We start from the raw sequence: 19,177 nt of genomic DNA, 5'->3' as shown, positions 1-19,177 counted from the left end.
TTTTGTTTTGAGGAAACACCAAAATAAATTATGTGTCAGTATAATACTCGCTGCAATTCCACATCATTGGTACTCGAGCTTTTTCAATGCACAGCTCAATATAATATTTAACAATTGCTAACATTAAAAATGGCTTTGAGGTTTTTTTTTTGCAAGATTGAATTTTAGTAAAACAAATGTTGGTGCAAAAGCGTCAGTAAACTTTTGACTGTTGTGGTGCTGCACCACTGTTACCATCGTGGTGCTGCAGTAGAATGAAAACCCTTTCCTTTTGCTAAATATTGTTGCTTGACCCTGTTAGGATATCTAATAAAGCATAGGCAAATTATAGAAATTACATTTTGTGGGTCTTCTGCAATGTTCAGGTCCTGCTTTACTGTCATTTCAGTCTGTCACTGGGAAGCTACCAGACAACATGATCAGACCATAATATATTCATTATAATATTCAACATTTGTGCATATAATTTGATTTTACTGTAATGAAATTAAGATGCTAAGTTTCTTTTATAGGTGTATAACTACTAAACTGCTGCTTGGTAGGGGGCTGCTAGGAAACACGATGACGTCATAATATCAGGTAAGATCCTTCAGGGGCCTAAGATGTACCCATGTGACGGTTTTGGTTCCTCAGCTCCTAACGGTGTAGGAGTAGTTCACAGACAAGCAGACAGGCGGGGAACATATGTAAAATAGTAAGACAGCTGTTTTTTGTATATCCACGTAATTTTAACTTTCAGGTCCAGGTGTTTGCAAGCTATGTGATGAGCAATCTTAGGTTTTCTGCAAACGTTGTGGAGGCTTTCAAAACAATGTGTGTGTGTGTGTGTGTGTGTGTGTGTGTGTGTGTGTGTGTGTGTGTGTGTGTGTGTGTGTGAGTGAGTTCATGAATCAGTTACTATTTGACTTATGAAGCAATACCAGAATGTCCTTAAATTTAGGACATTTGGTTTACTTTGAGTTAATGATTATCATAGATTCTGCTTTTTTTTTTTTCTTTACTGCACTGTTTTATTACATTACCAGTCTGACCTCAGCTATCATGCGCATCCTAATTGTGATCTCAGGTAAGGGAAATTGAAATACAGATTTTGCAAATGCAAATTTTATATTTAACTATTTGTATGTAACAAAAAAATGCAACTGTTAAGGTCTCTGTCTCGCCTTTGGCAGTCTGGGTGAGTTCATAAATTGTACCAACCCTTTTATATTGGACAGTCATATAATGTTTTAAAGAGATTGAAAAATGTTCTTTCATATTCAGTCTCATCCTCCAGACTTGTGTGTTACTTCACAAACTGGTCCCAATACAGACCTGGCAATGGGAGGTTTATGCCTTCAAATATTGATCCAAACCTTTGTACGCACCTAATCTATGCCTTTTCTGGTATTAATGAGGCAAATGAATTAGTGACCATAGAATGGAATGATGAGGAACTCTATAGATCCTTTAATGGACTCAAACAAAGGTTAGTCTATTTTCTCCTCATATCACTTACAAAATGTTGAGAAAAAATAATCTTTGCTGCTGTATCTTTACATTCCCACAGGAATCCAAATCTTAAAACCCTGCTGGCAGTTGGAGGCTGGAACTTCGGAACGCAAAAGTGTGACACTAAGCATAAAACAATAATGAATCATAAATTTTCTCTTTATACAGATCTTTTTAATTGTGCCTTTCTTTTGCCAATCGGTTTCATAGGTTCACTACTATGGTGTCAACGCAAGCCAAAAGAAATACATTTATACAATCTTCTATCAAACTACTGAGAAAATTTGGTTTTGATGGACTAGACCTAGACTGGGAATACCCTGCAGCAAGAGGAAGCCCTCTGGAAGACAAGCAGAGATTCACAGTGTTATGCAAGGTCAGATTTGGAGTTACTGATGATTGGCATGAACCACGAAGTTACCTTTCTTTTCTGTGGTTTATAGGAGCTACTACAGGCCTTTGAGGCAGAGGGAACATCAACAGGACAGCCCAGGTTAATGATTTCTGCTGCTGTGTCTGCTGGTAAAGGAACCATTGATGCCGGTTATGAAGTCTCAGAGATGTCAAAGTAAGCTTATTAGTAATATCACATTGCATGCCCTGCAAAACCTGTTTTGCTGACCTTGACCTCTCATGCACTTTATCAGGTATGTCGATTTTATTAATGTGATGACATATGACTTTCATGGTACCTGGGAGAGTGTCACAGGACATAACAGCCCCTTATACAAAGGATCCCAAGATATTGGGGACCACGTTTACTTAAATACTGTGAGTAGATGGGTTCATTTTTCTCCCTGAAAAAGAGGGATTATGTAATCCATTCCGTTTGTTTCTTTGTCTGTTTGTTAGCGGTCTAGTGTTTCAAATTTTATGAAATGATAGATACCAACAAGCTGATCTAAGGTCATTTAATTTTCATGAAAATCAGGTCAATGTGAAAACTAGTAAAAACTTTACATACACAATTTTTTTATGGGTCATGTTCAGACTTCACAACAATATACTAGGTCTTGGGGAGCATGTGTACCTAGGTTGGCCAAACCTTTGACCTTTATGAAATAAATTCAAACAACCATATTGAGTTATATATCATATAAAAGGGTATGGAGAGAGCTGCACAAGACACTACAACATCACTATGACACTATAATATTTCTCAAAATTACACAATGACTGAAAATATGTTAAAAATGTTCAAATCTCAAGCATGTAGATTTGCATGTAAATCACAAAGATTTCAGCTAATTCTGATCCAATCATATGAATAAAGATGAAAAATACACCCTTTTAGTATGTATTAGGAAAAAGCTTTCATTTCGATCAAATCATCTCCAAATTTTGAAGCAATATATTTGTCAAAGGGGAACATAAGCGCTTTCTTTTTCTGAGCTCTTTAGAAAAAATTTTGATATAACATTATATGACTTCACAATGACACAAAAATATTAATATAGTGCAGAAATGACTATGAAAACAATGCAGATATCATTATTGGGGATAACAATACCAGTGAAACATAAAACACCAAACTTTTAGTATAGCCCTTGCCCTTCAGGGACAGTTGTGCTCTCTGAGTGCTTTGTTTTAGACTGCAATTGCTCCCAGCCACGCTCCACTTTTCCACACAGTTCTCAACCAACTGTCGATGGATTGACATTGATTGTCACCATTTTTACACCCTTCTCTAATTCTAACACTTGAGAATTTAAATCACAAATTATTTATAAAGTCAATGAGTCACTGAACCTGATAATACTAGTATTAATGACAATATAACTTACATATGTTTACATTTTAGGATTTTGCTATGAGGTACTGGGCAGAAAAGGGAACACCTGTACAAAAGTTAAATATGGGCTTTGCTACATACGGACGCACGTTTCGTCTTTCTACTCAATCCAGTCAAGTTGGAGCCCCTGCCAGCAGCCCTGCTGCTGCTGGCACATTTACAAGGGAGCCCGGCATTTGGTCTTATTATGAGGTAAAAAGAAATCCCCACTCTCATATTAATATGTTCATTTTAAGTCAGTTTCTATGTCTTAGTAGCAGATCAATGTTAATATGTCAAGTTACCACACAGAATGCATTTTTTATCTGTTTTCAGATTTGCACCTTTCTTCAAGGGGCCAGTGTCCACTTGATTGAGGACCAGAAAGTCCCATATGCCACCAAACAAAACGAGTGGGTTGGATATGACAATAAAGAAAGTTTTATGACTAAGGTAGACATGTGCATCTGGATGTTGCTCAGTTTTTCTTTGCCAGATAACATTAGTACTAAAACAACATATCACATTAAAATGTGCATACTGTTATTAAGTTGTTTCGATTGTTACTGCTTCAGGTCCGTTACCTAAAAAACAACACTTTTGGAGGAGCCTTTGTCTGGGCTCTGGATCTAGACGACTTTAATGGACAGTTCTGTGGACAGGGACAATACCCCCTCATCGGTTCTCTTCGCTCTCTTTTGTTTCCAGGTAATAAAATTCCTACATTAGCATTTTATGTTTGTTTTGAGCTAGCCAGTTTTGGATTTGGGGAAACCTGCAGTCTGCTGAAACTGAAGAAGTCACTTGGATGAGTGACGAAACGTTTCTCCCACAAAACGCTACGTCCAGATGAACAGAATCAACTTTTGGACAGCTAGCCAGTTACTTATTAGTATGCATATTTTCCAATTAGTCAATATAAAGGCTGTTAATGCCTTATTTGGGATATCTGTATTCTATCATAGCTTCGTAATGTTTGTTAAATGAAATACGTAAGAAGGCTTCAGCACATCAGTGACAATCCTAACATTATTTGCTCTTTAGCAATAAAAGACTGGTCAATTTGTCATAAAAGCACTTGAGGATGATCTATTTTTATTAAATAAAACACAAAACAAGTGTTCAATGTATCCAGATGAATACTGGTTAAATCTTTGAACTCAGGATTTGAATTTTCACTCACAGCAAATGCTCGAAAGCTACTATTACACTGACACTTATTAACCCAGACAGGATCTATATAATATGAAACAGAGAGACACTGTTGAATAGCTTTCTGGCCTTTTGCAAACCGAAAGCTGGTCAGCTGAAATAAACAGAAAGTTTAAGGAGGAGATCTGTTCTAAACATTTAAAAAATAAAAATAAAGATAAGGAAAAAACATGTAAAAATATTTTAATACCATTTTAAAATGTCTTAAGTTGTCCATTAAAAAATATTCAAATAAAATGTGTGTATAACTCCAAATTTGATTAAGGTTTATTGAAACACCTGAGAAAAGGACATATAAATTGCAACAGGGAAGTGTAAAGAGGAAGAACTCGTACGGAGCCCATGTGCGCCAAGTGTCAAATTTCTGGTGACTTACACCTCACTTTAGAACAAGGAGCAAATGGAAGCACATTTTAAGAGACCATCATTTAATAGGAGGTTATCTGAACATTATTAACATTTGCAGTTCATAAGAAACAACTGCAGTTATTAGGGCTATCAAAGAGTATTGACTATAGGCCCCTACATCCATGTACAACACCTTGCTTACTAATTAGCAAGCAGTAATTACAAATGTTTTAGGAAAATTTCGTAATTTAGGAAAATTATTGGCCTAATTGTTAAAAAAAAAAGGTTTTGCGAAGAATTTTATTGTTGGCATTATTAACAACTTTGACTAATAAAGAGCTTGTATGCTACTAACATGCACACTAGCAAATGTTTAATTTATTAACTGACTATTAATTTGCGCACCCTAATATAGCCGTGGTTTTATGTAGGATATTTTTTTATATTATATTAACTAAAAGTTAACTTCTTTAATTTAATTTCACTTACTGATAAGTAATAATAATAATTTATGATGATAATAATAAGTATTATTATTATTATTGTTGTTAGTAGTAGTAGTAGTATAACTTTATAGCTATTGTTTCTACAGATCTTCCTCCACTTCCAACTGCTCACACAAACCTGAATCAGGAGACATCAACAAATAAGGATCACATTTTGCCTCATCCCAGACCATCAATCACTACTACAACCACTGACAACTTCTGTGCTACAAAAATTGGTGGGCTCTATGCCAAACCTGACGCTCCAGGTTCTTTTTACAGCTGTGCCAATGGCATCACGTGGATCCAAAACTGCCCAGCTAATTTAGTCTTTCGAGACAGTTGTAAGTGCTGTGACAGGCCGTAGAGACTCTGGACTATTTGTTCTGAGTTTTGGTTTTCAGCTTGTTTTTATTACCATTTGGGTCACTATAATGTCATGTCACATTTGGTCAGTTTTGATCATTTTAAACATAAATGCATGATCTTCATCTGAATTTTTTTCTTTTGAGGTTTGGCTTTCAGAGTCTAATCCTTATGTGAACCAGTCCAGGTTTTGCAACGTATGAAATAAAATATGATTATAATTACATTACATTATTCATCTGAGGATGAACGTTGGTCAGTTAATAAAGTTGTTCCACTTTACTTTTAAGTGTTGCTGGAGTTCCTACGTTGTTAGTTCCTTGTCCTCTTCATGCACCTTGGAAGTAGGTGAAGTTGCTGCTGAAAATCCTAGGTGACACAAGGCTTGGGTTGACAACACCCGATCAGCCTTTTAATACCTGAGCGGTTATTAAAAACTGTCAAATTGCTCATACTGTTGTGTTAAGAAAGCCTATCTAAAATTGTGAACAGATTCAATCACATTTACAAATCTGGAATCATTTTAATGAGTCAGCCAGTAAAACAGCATTCTTTGAACATGTAGTCCAGTGTTTGATTCAAGTTAAGCATCCCTGTAGGTAGTGCTGTCATTTGTACCATTCATTATGAGCGGTCCAAATCAAAAAAACATGTATCTTTATGACTGCACTACTATCAGTGTCCCACAATAAGACATATAATAATTGGTTAATTGAATCATATCATACCACCATAGAGTTCAGAAAAAAATAGTACATCAGTCTGCATAGAGCACCAAAACTTAATCTTGAATGCAAAATTCTAGATAGCCAATTCACAGTGATTTTACTGCAGAAAGGTCAGTGCTCCATCTACTCACATATCACTGAAAAGAGTCAGTAGTCCACATAAAAGATAAAAGTACATCCCACTTTGAAATGAGCAAAATTGTAGTTTCTGATTCTATAATGCAAAAGTTATTTAGTGCAATATCAATGCATTTTGTATGCTATTCATGTGTTTATCTTATCACCAATGTTGTCAATTGCTTAGAGTTCATGGACAGAGCTGTGGGGCTCAGGGAGCTTCCTAATGTCACAGTTCTGGATCAAATTGAAGTAAAAAACAATCATCTCCTCGTAGTTCTTAGTGGAAATCCTTTCATTGATGCCATGGAATCTGAGAAACAAAGGAAAAAAAGGATTCATGGTACTTGGAACAAGAAAGTATTTTATATATTCCCCTCTTCTATTCATGCTGCATGATCTGTTTCTAGAGTTGAGAAATAATCACTGCACGTGGAATTCTTCTTACTGTATTTGTTCAATTTTAAATTGAGGTCTGCAGACATTTTTGGTGAAAATATATTTTGACAGTATTAAAAACTGCTGAATTCTCACCTCTCAGGGTCACCTGGCTTAAACCAAGCCGGGGAAAACCGATAAATATTTTTGGTCAGGTCGACGAAGTGTCGACTGTCTGTGTTTCCAATACAGATACCTGCACATTTAAATATGATATTAAATTACTTATAATGTCCTGAAAGATGCTTTAAAATGCTTCCATACAAATCTGTATGAACCCTACCTGGAGCAACTGTAACTGTTGGAAACAAGTCCAGCACCGTTTTCTTAATAATTTGGAAGCCAAAGACCTTGTCATCAGCACCGCTGATGGGTAGAGGGTCAAATCCATTAACAAGTTCTACCTTCACTCGCTGGTCGCCCACCGTATCCTTGATGATGTCCAGTACCTAAAAAAGACAGCACACATCTCATATTCATGTCAAAGTGTACATAGTAAGGCATTCATTCTCAAAAAGGACTCTACCTCTTGTACCGACTGCGCTGAGTGAATTCGTAGATTTACATAAGCTTCAGCAAGGGAAGGAATAACATTTATCTGCAGAGGGAGGGAGATATTGAATTTTTACAAAGAAAAGTAACAGGCTTAAAATCTTACTTCTTGTGAATTACATTCAATTTAAAATAATCACTGCACCTTTACTCCTGCATTAAAAAAGGTGACTGCTGTGGTAGTCCTTACAAATGCATTAGATACTGGTTTTCTTTCAAGTATCCTGAAACATAAAAACTGGTCTATTTCACTGGAACCAATCACAAGAAAACATGACATTTGAATTTATATTTAAATGATATTTAGCAGTTATTACCTGCTAAGGAGCGGAGAGAAGAGCCACAAATTCGACATTATGAACTTTAGTGGTAAACTGAACTGAAGGCAAAGAATTAGTAGTTGGTAAAGAATGAGTACATGAGTATACTACTAGTAAAGAAGTATTTAGATTACCCTACCTTGTGGGCCAGATGCTCAAAGGTGTCACCTTCAGGACCATAACCAAATAACCTCGGCATTGGGTTGTCCTCTAGTCTGAGGAAACAGGATCACAGTTAAATCTTTTATACTAGCTTTTTAAACATGGGGTAGTAAAATTATGGAAGGCAGTGAAACATATGAACAGAGAAGCTAAACAGAACTCATTATAGTTTAAAAAACAATGTTCCTCTCACCTTTTGACTGCTGTGGCTAAGATCCCAATGCTAGTTTCCCTGGGAGGCATCGAGGAGTGACCAGGGGCCACAGACACACTAAGCTTTATAACGGCCTGGCCTTTTTCACTTAACCCGATTCTGCAAATCATAAATCGTACACATACACATAAGATGTGATCAACACAAGTGCACAACACATGTTCAGGCAGGTTCTTACAGAGCAGCAGGTCCTTCAATAGCAGGAATGATTCCATCAAGTATAGTCAGGCCCTCATCCATGACAAACAACAGCTGGACACCACGTTGCTTCAGAATACGCACTATGTTCATCGCTCCATTGAGACCACTGATCTTTAAAAAAGAGATTTTGAAGAGCACAGCCATTAAAATGTGATATTTCCAATCCCACTTAAGTTTGTAATGTCATAGTGAAACTGTTAACATACTTCTTCATCATGACCAAGACCGATGTAAAATCCCCTGCGTGGAGCATAGCCCTTTAACAGCAAGTACTCCAGCGCCTGAAGTATTCCCTAGAAGAAATAAATCAGCTGTTTAGCCAAATATACCTCAAGTCTGTTTAAAAGTAAGCTCACACAAAAGTAATGTTTTCACACCATTAGATTGTTTTTGTCATCTATGGTTCCTCTGCCGTAGATGAAGCCATCGATCTCCTTTGCAGAAAATGGTGGTGCTTCCCAACCATCTGACTCTGAAGCAGGTACTACATCAATGTGGGCCAGCAGCATGTATGGCACCAGTTCAGGCTGTGATCCTTTCACCCAAAACAAGTGGCTGTAGTTTGCCACCAATTCATGATGAACCAAGCTAGAAGAGAAAACTGTAGGGAAGGCTGACAAAAACAAAAAACTTAAAAACAAGCTGAAAGAGCAATTGTTATCTTAAATTCATCCTATCTTTCATGACTTATTTATGATAACTTTTTCATGATTATGACTTATTGATTTATTTATAGTAAAAATTCAACTACAAAAAGCATCTACTTGTTCCAGCTTCAAGCAAGTGGTGATCTATGGTAAATAAAATCACTATTGCACATTTTAGAAACTGTCGCAAGCTGTCATCTGCTAAAATTGAACTATAGAAAGTTTCATTTCACAAGTGAGATAAAACAACTGATAGAGGAGGCTATGAAAATTGCAGCAAATGCTTTACAAATGCAATCACTGGTTACTTTACTAGGTGCACCTGTTTAGCTAGTCATTAAAACAAATATCTAATCAGCTAATCACATGCAACCGAGTCAGTGCATTCAGGTATCTAGACATGGTCAAGATGGCCTCCTAAAGTTCAAAGTGAGCATTAAAATGGGGGAAATAAATGTGACTTTGAACCCAGATTTGTTATTGGTTTCCGATGGGTTGGTCTGCGTATTTCAGAAACTTGTGATTTACTAGCATTTTCCCACACAGAAAAATCTGGGATTTTTCCACTTAAACAAGTGAAGACCAAGCAGCAACATCTGCCATTCTTATAAGTAAGGACTTTTATTTGAAAATATTAGTTTTTTAATTGTTTTGGGGCAGAGTCAGCTTCTTTTCCTTACATGACTTGGCATCAAAATACACTATATTGCCAAAAGTAAAAAAAATCAACCATCCAAATCATTAAATTCAGGTCTTCCAATCAATTCCATGGCCACAGGTTTCATGCACCTGTGGCTATGGAATCAATCAAGCACCTAGACATGCAGATTTCTTCTACAAAGATTTGTGAAAGAATGAGTTGATCTCAAGACCTCAGTGAATTCCAGTGCAAGCTCAGTCGTGAAATGTCCTTGCTACTAAATATTCCACAGTCATGTGAACAGCAGACGCTGAGCCTCCAAAAGTTGAGTCTGTTCATCTGGACGTAGCGTTTTCATTGGGAGAAATGTTTCGTCACTCAGCTGACACTGAAGAAGTCACATGGATGACTGCAGGTTTCCCCCAATCTTATAAACTGTACATTTGCATAATGACTGAAACCAGCCCACGGAAGGAACAATCGGCTGGGAGGTCACCTTCATCATAATTATGCAAATTCTCATGACCATTGATCAACAACCACTGATCAAAGACCACTGATCAATGGCCATGAATACCATTCACAAAGAGTTGGGGAATGGCTGCAGTCACAGCATTGTAAGATGGTGAAAGGTGTACTCTTAAGCCCCCTCCGCGATTCAGAGATGGTCTTTCCCTTTTCACATAAATGGCTTCCTTGACTCCGCACTCAAACCAGCGTTCCTCCCTGTCTAGGATGTGTACATCCTCATCATTGAAAGAGTGTCCACTGGCCAGTAGGTGTAAATAGACTGCAGAGTCCTGGCCTGAAGAGGTGGCTCTTCTGTGTTGTGCCATCCGCTTCACCAGAGGTTGTTTGGTTTCCCTGATGTATAAATGCTGGCAATACTCCTGGCAGCGTACACTATGTTACTCTGTTTGTGTCGGGGGACCCGATCCTTGGGGTGGACCAATTTTTGGCACAGCGTGTTTTGGGGTTTAAAGCCACAGAGACGTGGTGTTTAGAAAAAATGTGTCTCAACTGTACTCCTTACACGTACGGGATCACTACAGGTTTTCGTTTAGGCAGCGCTTGCCCTTCTCTCCTGGATCAGCTGGTGCTTTCTTTAGGCGCCTTCCCAACTTTGACAAAAGTCAAGCTGGGATAACCACGGTTACTCAGAGCCTTCTTGATGTGATGTTGTTCCGCTTCCCTGGCTGCTGAATCTGTGGGGATGGTGTTCGCTCTGTGTTGTAGCGTTCTGATGACACCCAGTTTGTGCTCCAGTGGATGATGAGAGTCAAACATTAAATACTGATCCATATGTGTAGGTTTCCGGTACACATCAGCTTTTAGATGTTCCCCATTACTGATGGAAATTTCACAGTCTAAGAAGACTAACCTGCCACTTTTCATATCCTCCCTGGGGAATTTGATGTGTCGGAATCTGGCTTTGACAGTTGCCAGGAGAATGGTACTTGTCTCAGATTATTCACCCAGATTATAAAGAACAACAAAATAAACTACCACAGCTATGCAGATGACACACAAATATATATCACAATGTCACCAGGAGACCGAGGCCCTGTACAGGCTCTTGGTAAATGCATTGAGGAAATCAATGACTGGTTGTGCCACAATTTTCTCCAACTAAACAAAAACAAAACTGAAGTAATAGTCTTTGGCGCCAAAGAAAAACGATTACAGGTCACCAGAGAACTTCAATCTATACATCTAAAAACCACAAACCAGGCGAGAAATTTGGGTGTAGTGATGGATGCAGACCTAAACTTAGAAAAACACATTAAGACAATAACAAAGTCAGCTTACTATCACCTCAAGAATATATCAAGGATAAAAGATCTGATGTCTCAACAGGACCTGGAAAAACTAGTCCATGCATTCATCTTTAGTAGGCTTGATTACTGTAACAGCATCTTTACAGGTCTACCTGAAAAAATCAGTCAGACAACTACAGCTCATTCAGAACTCTGCTGCTCGAGTCCTCACTAAGACCAAAAAAGTGGACCACATCAGTCCAGCTCTGAGATCTTTACACTGGCTGCCTGTCCGTCAGAGGATAGACTTTAAAGTTCTGATGCTGGCCTATAAAGCTCTGAATGGTTTAGGACCAAAATACATCAGTGACCTCCTGACCCAGTATGAACCTTCCAGATCCCTCAGATCATCTGGATCCGGTCTTTTATCAGTTCCCAGAGTCAGAACCAGACATGGAGAAGCTGCATTCAGCTTTTATGCTCCTTATATCTGGAACAAACTCCCAGAAAGCCTCAGATCAGCTGAAACACTCAGTTTATTTAAATCCAGGTTGAAGACTCACCTATTCTCAGCTGCATTTGAATAAAGCACCAAATCCACACTTTTAAGCTTAAATTTCAAAACTTACACTAACTACTGATCTTATCTATTTCTGATTTTATCTGTTTTGATTTTATATACTGTTTTGTTTTGTTTGTTTGTTTGTTTGTTTGTTTGTTTGTTTGTTTGTTTGTTTGTTTGTTTGTTTGTTTGTTTGTTTGTTTGTTAAGTGGGTTTAGAGCTCTGGGTAGCTCCCCAGCTGGGTCTAGACTGGGTCTAGAGAGTATTTTAAATTCAGGGAATTTAAAATAGAAAGTAGCTCGTCCACAGAAGGACTGGTAGCTCCCCTTACGATAAGGGTTCAGATCGCGCGAACAAGTGTGGGATTAGAGCTCTGGGTAGCTCCCCAACTGGGTCTAGACTGGGTCTAGAGAGTATTTTAAATTCAGGGAATTTAAAATAGAAAGTAGCTCGTCCACAGAAGGACTGGTAGCTCCCCTTACGATAAGGGTTCAGATCGCGCGAACAGGTGTGAAATGTGTGTGTTTAGTTAGTTTGTTTGTTTGCTTGTTTTAATCAATTTTAAATCATGCTTTTTATTTGTTTTTGTTTCTAATGTCTCTGTAAAGCACTTTGAATCACCTTGTTGTTGAATTGTGCTATACAAATAAATTTGCCTTGCCTTGCCTTGTCTGACTGACACAAACCAAGAGTAAAGTTTGGTGGAGGGGGTATTATGGTTTGGAGCATTTTCAGGAGTTGGGCTCGGTCCCCTAGTTTAAGTGAAAGGAACACTTGTGCTCCCAACAGGGAGATGGCCCTTTCCTGTTTCAACATGACTGCACACCAGTGCACAAAGCAAGACCCATAAAGTCATGGATGAGCAAGTCCAAGATGGAAGACCTTCTTCCAACCAAATAGAACACCTTTGGGCAGGCCTGGACTGGGAAGAAAAATAAATAAAGTATCAGCCCTATACATTATTATACACGTCCTGCCAATTGTGAGATACCATTCTGAGATAATCAGCTGGCCAAAGGAGGAAATAGAAGCTACTGACATCAAGACAAGGAAGTTCCTTGCCATGGAGGGTTTCACCCAAAGTTCAGCAACCTCAGGCTAAGCTAAGTGGAAGGAAGGATGCCACGGACAAATGTGTGTCAGAACAACTATCCAGGATGAAACAACAACAATCCATGAGTACATCAGGAAGAGGTCCACTCTTGCTGCCCTTTTCTTGGCTTGTTCTAGCAATAGCCGCCTCTTGTGACTGCAAGGACTTTAGATTGGCTGCTGCTATGGTAAATGGCCTGCATTTGTAAAAAAAATCATTTGTATAAAAGCAACAAGTCCCTAAGGACTAAGTAAGTAAGTCCCTAAAGTGTACTGTAAAGCTCTATCAGTGCTGTAAAGCTCTATCAGTGCCCTGGGGCGCACTGACAGAGGCGAGGCTGCCGGACACTGGCGCCACCGGGCCCTCTGACCACCACCAGTAGGCAAACATGGGGTTAGTATCTTGCCCAAGGATATCTGGCATGCAGCCTGGGATCGAACCACCAACCTTCTGATTAGTGGCTGACCTGCTCTGCCACCTGAGCTACAGCCACCCCACACTAGTATTACTGTTGACACATTTTGCTGCATCTGTTTTCAAGTTCTTTTTCTTTTTCTCACTTAGCTTTTCAGTCCCACATTTTTATTTATTTTTGTTTGCCCATCTGTATCAACGCTTCTTCCACATTTAATTATGTTCTACAAGGTGGAATATTGTTGAGGGACTGCAGCCCTTCAAGATAGCCTGTAGCCTGTCTTATATTGACAAAGCAAAGGGTCTCACTGCAGCCACTGTGGAGCTCTGCAGTAACTGGAAACACATGACCTCAACAGTAACCTGAAACCCATGACTTCCACACTAGGTAGAAACACGTCCAACATATTGCAATACGGGACACAACACAAAAACAAAGGACGTTTCTCAATTCTAAAGTACGTGAGTCCAGACTTCTTAGGCGCACACGGGAGTCCGAACTTCCCAAAAATGCAAGAACGCAGCACGATCATTTTACAATAGACCCTGCGCACAAGAAAATGCTAACTTCCTGTTTTAAGACCGGATGTAGGGTTGTACATTTCCGGTAGCTTTATTTGGCAGTCAATTGCTACTGCAAAGGTGAACTCAAAAATCATGTCCAAAATACGAAAACGGAAAGATTACATTAAGTTACAAAGAGCAGAGGGTGGTAACACTCACCATTGCTGTGTCATAAAAAAAAATCAAATGATCAATTTTGATGTTTGAAAAGCGTAGATCGATTGTTTGTTTACATCACTCAACCCAAGCAGAACTACATTACTGCATGCAGAAGACACATTGTCCACATTCAGAAGCACATCTCTCTATAGTGACAGTTCTTATGATTTAAACAGGCAAATGTCCAGCATTCAAACTACAGGTGAACAATAGTCAAAGCCAGATGTTTCCCCGTTATGTCGATATCAGTACACACCTACACAGGATGTCAACAAACCGTGAAAAAAAGCCACAGGATATAAAAAAAATACATGATTGATTGCAGGTAAGGGTCTGTATATATTAGTATTTACGAAGAGTATGTTGTGACTTATTACTTACAATTACAGTGGTCCCTCGCTATAACGCGGTTCACCTTTTGCAGCGTCGCTGTTTCGCGGATTCTTTTAGTGCAATTTTGCATGCTTTTTTTTTTTTAAAGCACATTGTGTTCTGCATCCCGATCACTTTTTTTTTTTTTTTACGAAGGTTTGAGCTTTGAGAGTTTAAACAAGAGAGAAAAGTGTGAAACTGTTCATGCCTTTCTGAGAAAAGTGTATAAAGTGTGTAGTGATGGGTTTTACAGCCTTACATTTTAAAAAAATTGTAAAATATAAAGCTGGCTACTTCGCAGATTTCACCTATCGCTGGTTATTTTTAGAACAACACCCGCGATAAACGAGGGAATTCTATATACAAATACTGAGAAATTTCAATCCCTTCTCTCTTTTGCTCTGAGGCGCGAGGGAAAAATATAATAAGTCGATGAACATCATCTACAGATATATTCAGTAAATGCCCAAGACACCTTGAGAAATGTAAATCGCCGCTTGGCTTTTTTTGGAAAACCCAACCATAAACAAGATGCGAATATCACACCGGAAACGAAGTGCCCTACAGGAGTTTCCTCACCGGAAGTAGCATATGCTAAGGTGCACATAGTCTATTGGAACAGCAGCATACTTGATGACATCACCGTTCCGGAGTTTTTACTGCCATCCCCTCTTAATTTAACTGTGATTAATATTTACAATGGAAATTACACATTATGTTTTTGATCTTCTCTCTTTTTTTGTTTTTTAAAGATAATTTTCAAAAAGTATCTTAAGCACTCTGGCAAAATTCGCTTTTATGTATGATCTGTTCCATAATGTCTAAAGAGCTTCATGCAGTTAAGCACAATTACTGCATGTATGAAAACACAAGCTTAATCTCTCTATTAATAAAAATAGTATACATGTATGCCTGAATAATAAGAAAGAGGTGAGATGTTAGAACACTTTTATATTTATTTTAATAGACACTGGCCCTTACAATAGACAGCTGGGGTTTGGAAGAGAATTGAACAAATATTTAAAATATAATCGGATCATTTGGAGCAGCCGTCAGGATCTCCACGCATTAACATGTTGTTTTTGCTCTCAGTGAAAACGTTTCCTCTTGAATTTAAATATTTTTAATGTTATATTTAACTCAGAGTCAGCTGTTTAAAAAAAAGAACAGAATATTTTACATCAGGCAGTATAACAGGTGAAATTTAAAGTACACTGACAGCTCTACAAGTAAGACTTCAGTATTAAATAAAACAGTCCAGTTATAAAGCTTAATCTGAGCCAAACTGATTTGCTCAGGAACAAATGAAACACTGAAAAAAAAAAAACAATAAAATTTTTAAATGATCTAATTGACTTGTATCATGTTTAACTTGAGTAGCGAAAGACCACAGGGGGGGGTTTGAAAATGATGTCCGCTATTGTCGCAGATCCACAGCTTGTTTTTTGTCCATAAACTTTGCAGATGAGAAGAAGAGGCAGAGTTCTTCGTGAAAAGTGAAAAAGAATGGCTTAGTTTTCAGAAATCGACATTTATGAATGAACCCATAATAATTATCACATTTAAGACATTTTCAAGTTTATTTTCTTTTCTTTGAGATTCAAAAATAATATCATTTTTAGAAAATTCAAGTAAGTTTGGAATCTTTGGGAAAAGCCAGTAGTGCACATCGTCCCACGGGGCTTTACAGTATATACATTCGTAAAATAAAAGTTCTGTCGAATCAATATTCCCATTACAGAAAGAACAAGACTTATTATCAATAGGAAAACGATGTCTGAGAAATTCTTTGGAACGGTAAACGCCTGAGAGTATTTCATAATGGACCTCCTTAGCTTTTGGAGGAATGGGAAGTTTTAGGTAATTTGCTCTGATTTCTTTCTTTTGATCGCAGGAGAACGGTTGTGAAATGGAATTTGGATTTGATCTATATGGGGGAAAGCATTAGTGAATAATTCCTTAATTTTAGAGTTTTTTTAGACTGCTAGCTCCACAGTGGCTGCAGCCAGGTGCTCTTGGTCGACAAAGGGTCATGGGTCATGTGACTTGAGGGTTTTGAACCACGTGCATCTCGGTGTAGCGTTTCGACATACTTTGGCTCAGCAAGACGTGGAAAGGTTAATTCTGAATAAGGTGTACGGAACAAAGTACATCTGCACAGCAAACATTAACTTTATCCATTTATTAGCGCTATACAAGTTTGACATACAAAAACTACATTAACGTTTAGAGTTACAGCCATCAGCTAGTTCCACGTTGAGCACATTATATATAAAAGAAAGTTACTTTAAGCACGTTTTACTGGCAGGTTTACCTTTTCGGAGGAATCTGTCAAATTCATGCAGCGCAGTGGTGTTGCTTTCTGTATTTGAGAATGACACGGTGGGGATGCGGATTGCCTCTGGACAAATGGAGACAAATTGTTACCAAACAGAAGTGTCTCTACCTCCATCTACATCCACTACAACACGACTCCGAATACCTTTAAAATTTGCTAGGAGCTCCTCTCTCTGATGGTGGTCAATGACGAGCGATTTGTTATTCGTCTTTTCCCAGTGTGCGAGTTGAAGTCCGGCGTTAACGTCCAGTGAAAGAGTCCTGATAGCCGCTATTGTAAATAACAGCAGGACTGTAATAAGCAAGCTGCTAATAATTATCGTTAAAAACTTAAATATTCTTAACTTTGAACCCGACTCAGTCATTGTAACGGCTGTTGTGTTTACCCCGGAACTCGTCGACTATAACTGTAGGCTGAATTTGCATTAGAGCCACCCGCTGCCAGACACAGACAGTCACGCCTACATTATGTAGAGAGCAGTTTTAAGAGCTTATTTCAGTTTTAGTTAAATCACCATCACCATTCGGGTGGAGAAAGAATATACAAAGCTTGTGTTCAATCTCCCTCACGACGTGCAGGTTTTTAGTAGTAAAATAATTGCCAAAATACAAAGCAAACACTTTATTGAAATACATTTTTCTCTGCGACCTGCTGGAGCGGGGGGGGGGGCTAGGAGGAGGAGTTGGCTGTCCGACTGCGGTCTGGGGTGTGGGGCCTTCCTGCTGCTGCGGAGTCGGGGCGGTCTGCCTCCCCCCACCGCAGGGAAAAGGGTAACACCACCTGGGTCTGGGTGCAGTTCCCCCCCTCCAGGGGCAAGGGTACCTAGACCCGGGGCTTAGAGTACGCTTGGGGAGTGTGATCGTGTGTACAGCGTCTCTTTATGTCTGTCTCCACGTTGGTTGAGTGTGGAGTAAGTGTATATGAGAGCATGAGGGTGGGAATGGATGTTTGTATATGTGTGTGCCTGTATTTCTGTGTCTATATGTCAGGTTGGGTGTCAGGCGCCACCTCTCTGGGGACATCTTAGGCCCTCCAAGGTATGGAGGCCTATCTCCCCCTACCACCACTTCCCCTGCCAGTGGCGGACTCCCTCAGACATCGGTGCGTTGGTGGTTCTTTGTGTCCGGGGATGGGCGTCCAGGTACACACCGGCTCACTCCTTGGCGGCCGCTTATCGGGGCCTGGAGCCTGGGGCTCGCTCGGGCCCCTTCGGAGGTGGGGTGCCCCCGGCCTCTCGGCCTGGGGCTCGGTCACTCAGGCACGGCTGGCTGCCGGCGGAGCACACGGGCGCGTCACTGCAACCCCCCCTGGCTTCTGCTCCGCGGCTGCTGAGTGAGCCCTCATCTGGGACTCTCCTCAGCTCTTTCTGGGACAGTGGCGCGGCTGCCCCTCTGTTGGTCTTCCTTGGTCTCTTGTGTTCTGGGGGCCTCTGGATGTCTGGAGTTTTGATCTCCTCCATATCTGCTTCCTACACCCCTACACCCTCTAGCAGATCATTACATGAAGGAACCTTTTAAAAAACAAAAAAACAAACGCGTCCATGCTCACAGGTGTACACACGGGTGATCACACCCACAAACTACACCCTTTTTGGCTCCTACCTCAAAGCACACTGTGTTCTGTTGATCTTATGTGCTGCACAATAATGTTTAATATTTAGTATTTACTGTCATATTCCCATATATCATTGTGATGTTGTTTATTCTATTACTCTTGTTCTCTTCTGCTTGTTTTCTTTTTTCTTTCTCAGCAGGTGACCCAGGTGATTGATATATGCATTTTTTTTTCTTTTTTTCTTCTTTTTTTTCTTTTTCTGCTCATTCTGTTGGTTTTTGTCTTTTGCCCTTCTCCCCCGTCCCTCTTCTCAGCTGTTTCTCTTTCCCTCTTTCTTTCTCCCCTTCTTTCCCCCAGTCAAGTCTGTCCCGTATTCAGCAAGTGAAAATAAAATAAACAATAAAAGGTGAGTCAAATGGACCATTACGGCAAGGCTGGGATGGTCAATTTGGTAAAGTAAATCCGTTGGGCATCTTTCTTTGCCTTTAGACAACAATTCTGATGGCAAAAGAGCCAAACGGGACAGGCAAAAAAAAAATAAAAAATACATTTTTAACATTTAAAAAAATGCATGTAAGTACGTGACAAATTCTTTGAAAAGGCAATATTACAATTAGGTTTAAGAAAATGGACAATTTTAAAATTAGTCCAGCATCACTTCTATAGTGACAA

At 39.2% G+C, this 19,177-nt stretch overlaps 2 protein-coding genes across 2 annotated transcripts; one reads left to right on the top strand and one right to left on the bottom strand.

Moving 5' to 3' along the window:
- Window positions 1-989: 989 nt before the first annotated feature.
- LOC146550730 (chitotriosidase-1-like) lies at window positions 990-5,956 on the top strand. Its single transcript, XM_085261231.1, has 11 exons — window positions 990-1,066; window positions 1,151-1,177; window positions 1,264-1,468; window positions 1,550-1,606; window positions 1,702-1,867; window positions 1,935-2,059; window positions 2,139-2,262; window positions 3,293-3,475; window positions 3,599-3,715; window positions 3,838-3,970; window positions 5,415-5,956. The coding sequence occupies exons 1-11, from the start codon at window positions 1,042-1,044 to the stop codon at window positions 5,672-5,674; spliced, it is 1,422 nt and encodes a 473-aa protein (XP_085117357.1). The 5' UTR covers window positions 990-1,041; the 3' UTR covers window positions 5,675-5,956.
- Window positions 5,957-6,171: 215 nt separating this feature from the next.
- LOC146550729 (N-fatty-acyl-amino acid synthase/hydrolase PM20D1.2-like) lies at window positions 6,172-17,362 on the bottom strand. The gene is made up of 13 exons (XM_085261230.1): window positions 17,096-17,362; window positions 16,928-17,014; window positions 8,783-9,018; window positions 8,612-8,698; window positions 8,383-8,516; window positions 8,184-8,303; window positions 7,968-8,043; window positions 7,826-7,887; window positions 7,654-7,732; window positions 7,483-7,554; window positions 7,240-7,405; window positions 7,053-7,152; window positions 6,172-6,831 (listed from the first exon to the last, which is right to left on the bottom strand). Exons 1-13 carry the CDS (start codon window positions 17,313-17,315, stop codon window positions 6,702-6,704), a joined length of 1,569 nt encoding a protein of 522 aa, XP_085117356.1. The 5' UTR covers window positions 17,316-17,362; the 3' UTR covers window positions 6,172-6,701.
- Between the last annotated feature and the right edge of the window lie 1,815 nt (window positions 17,363-19,177).

Source organism: Mchenga conophoros, linkage group LG20 (assembly GCF_057382185.1).
Source record: "Mchenga conophoros isolate Kocher_MC1m ecotype Shallow Benthic linkage group LG20, M_conophoros_male_GT1.1, whole genome shotgun sequence".
Taxonomy (NCBI): Eukaryota; Metazoa; Chordata; class Actinopteri; order Cichliformes; family Cichlidae; genus Mchenga; species Mchenga conophoros.
This window is presented reverse-complemented; position numbering and strand designations above follow the sequence as displayed.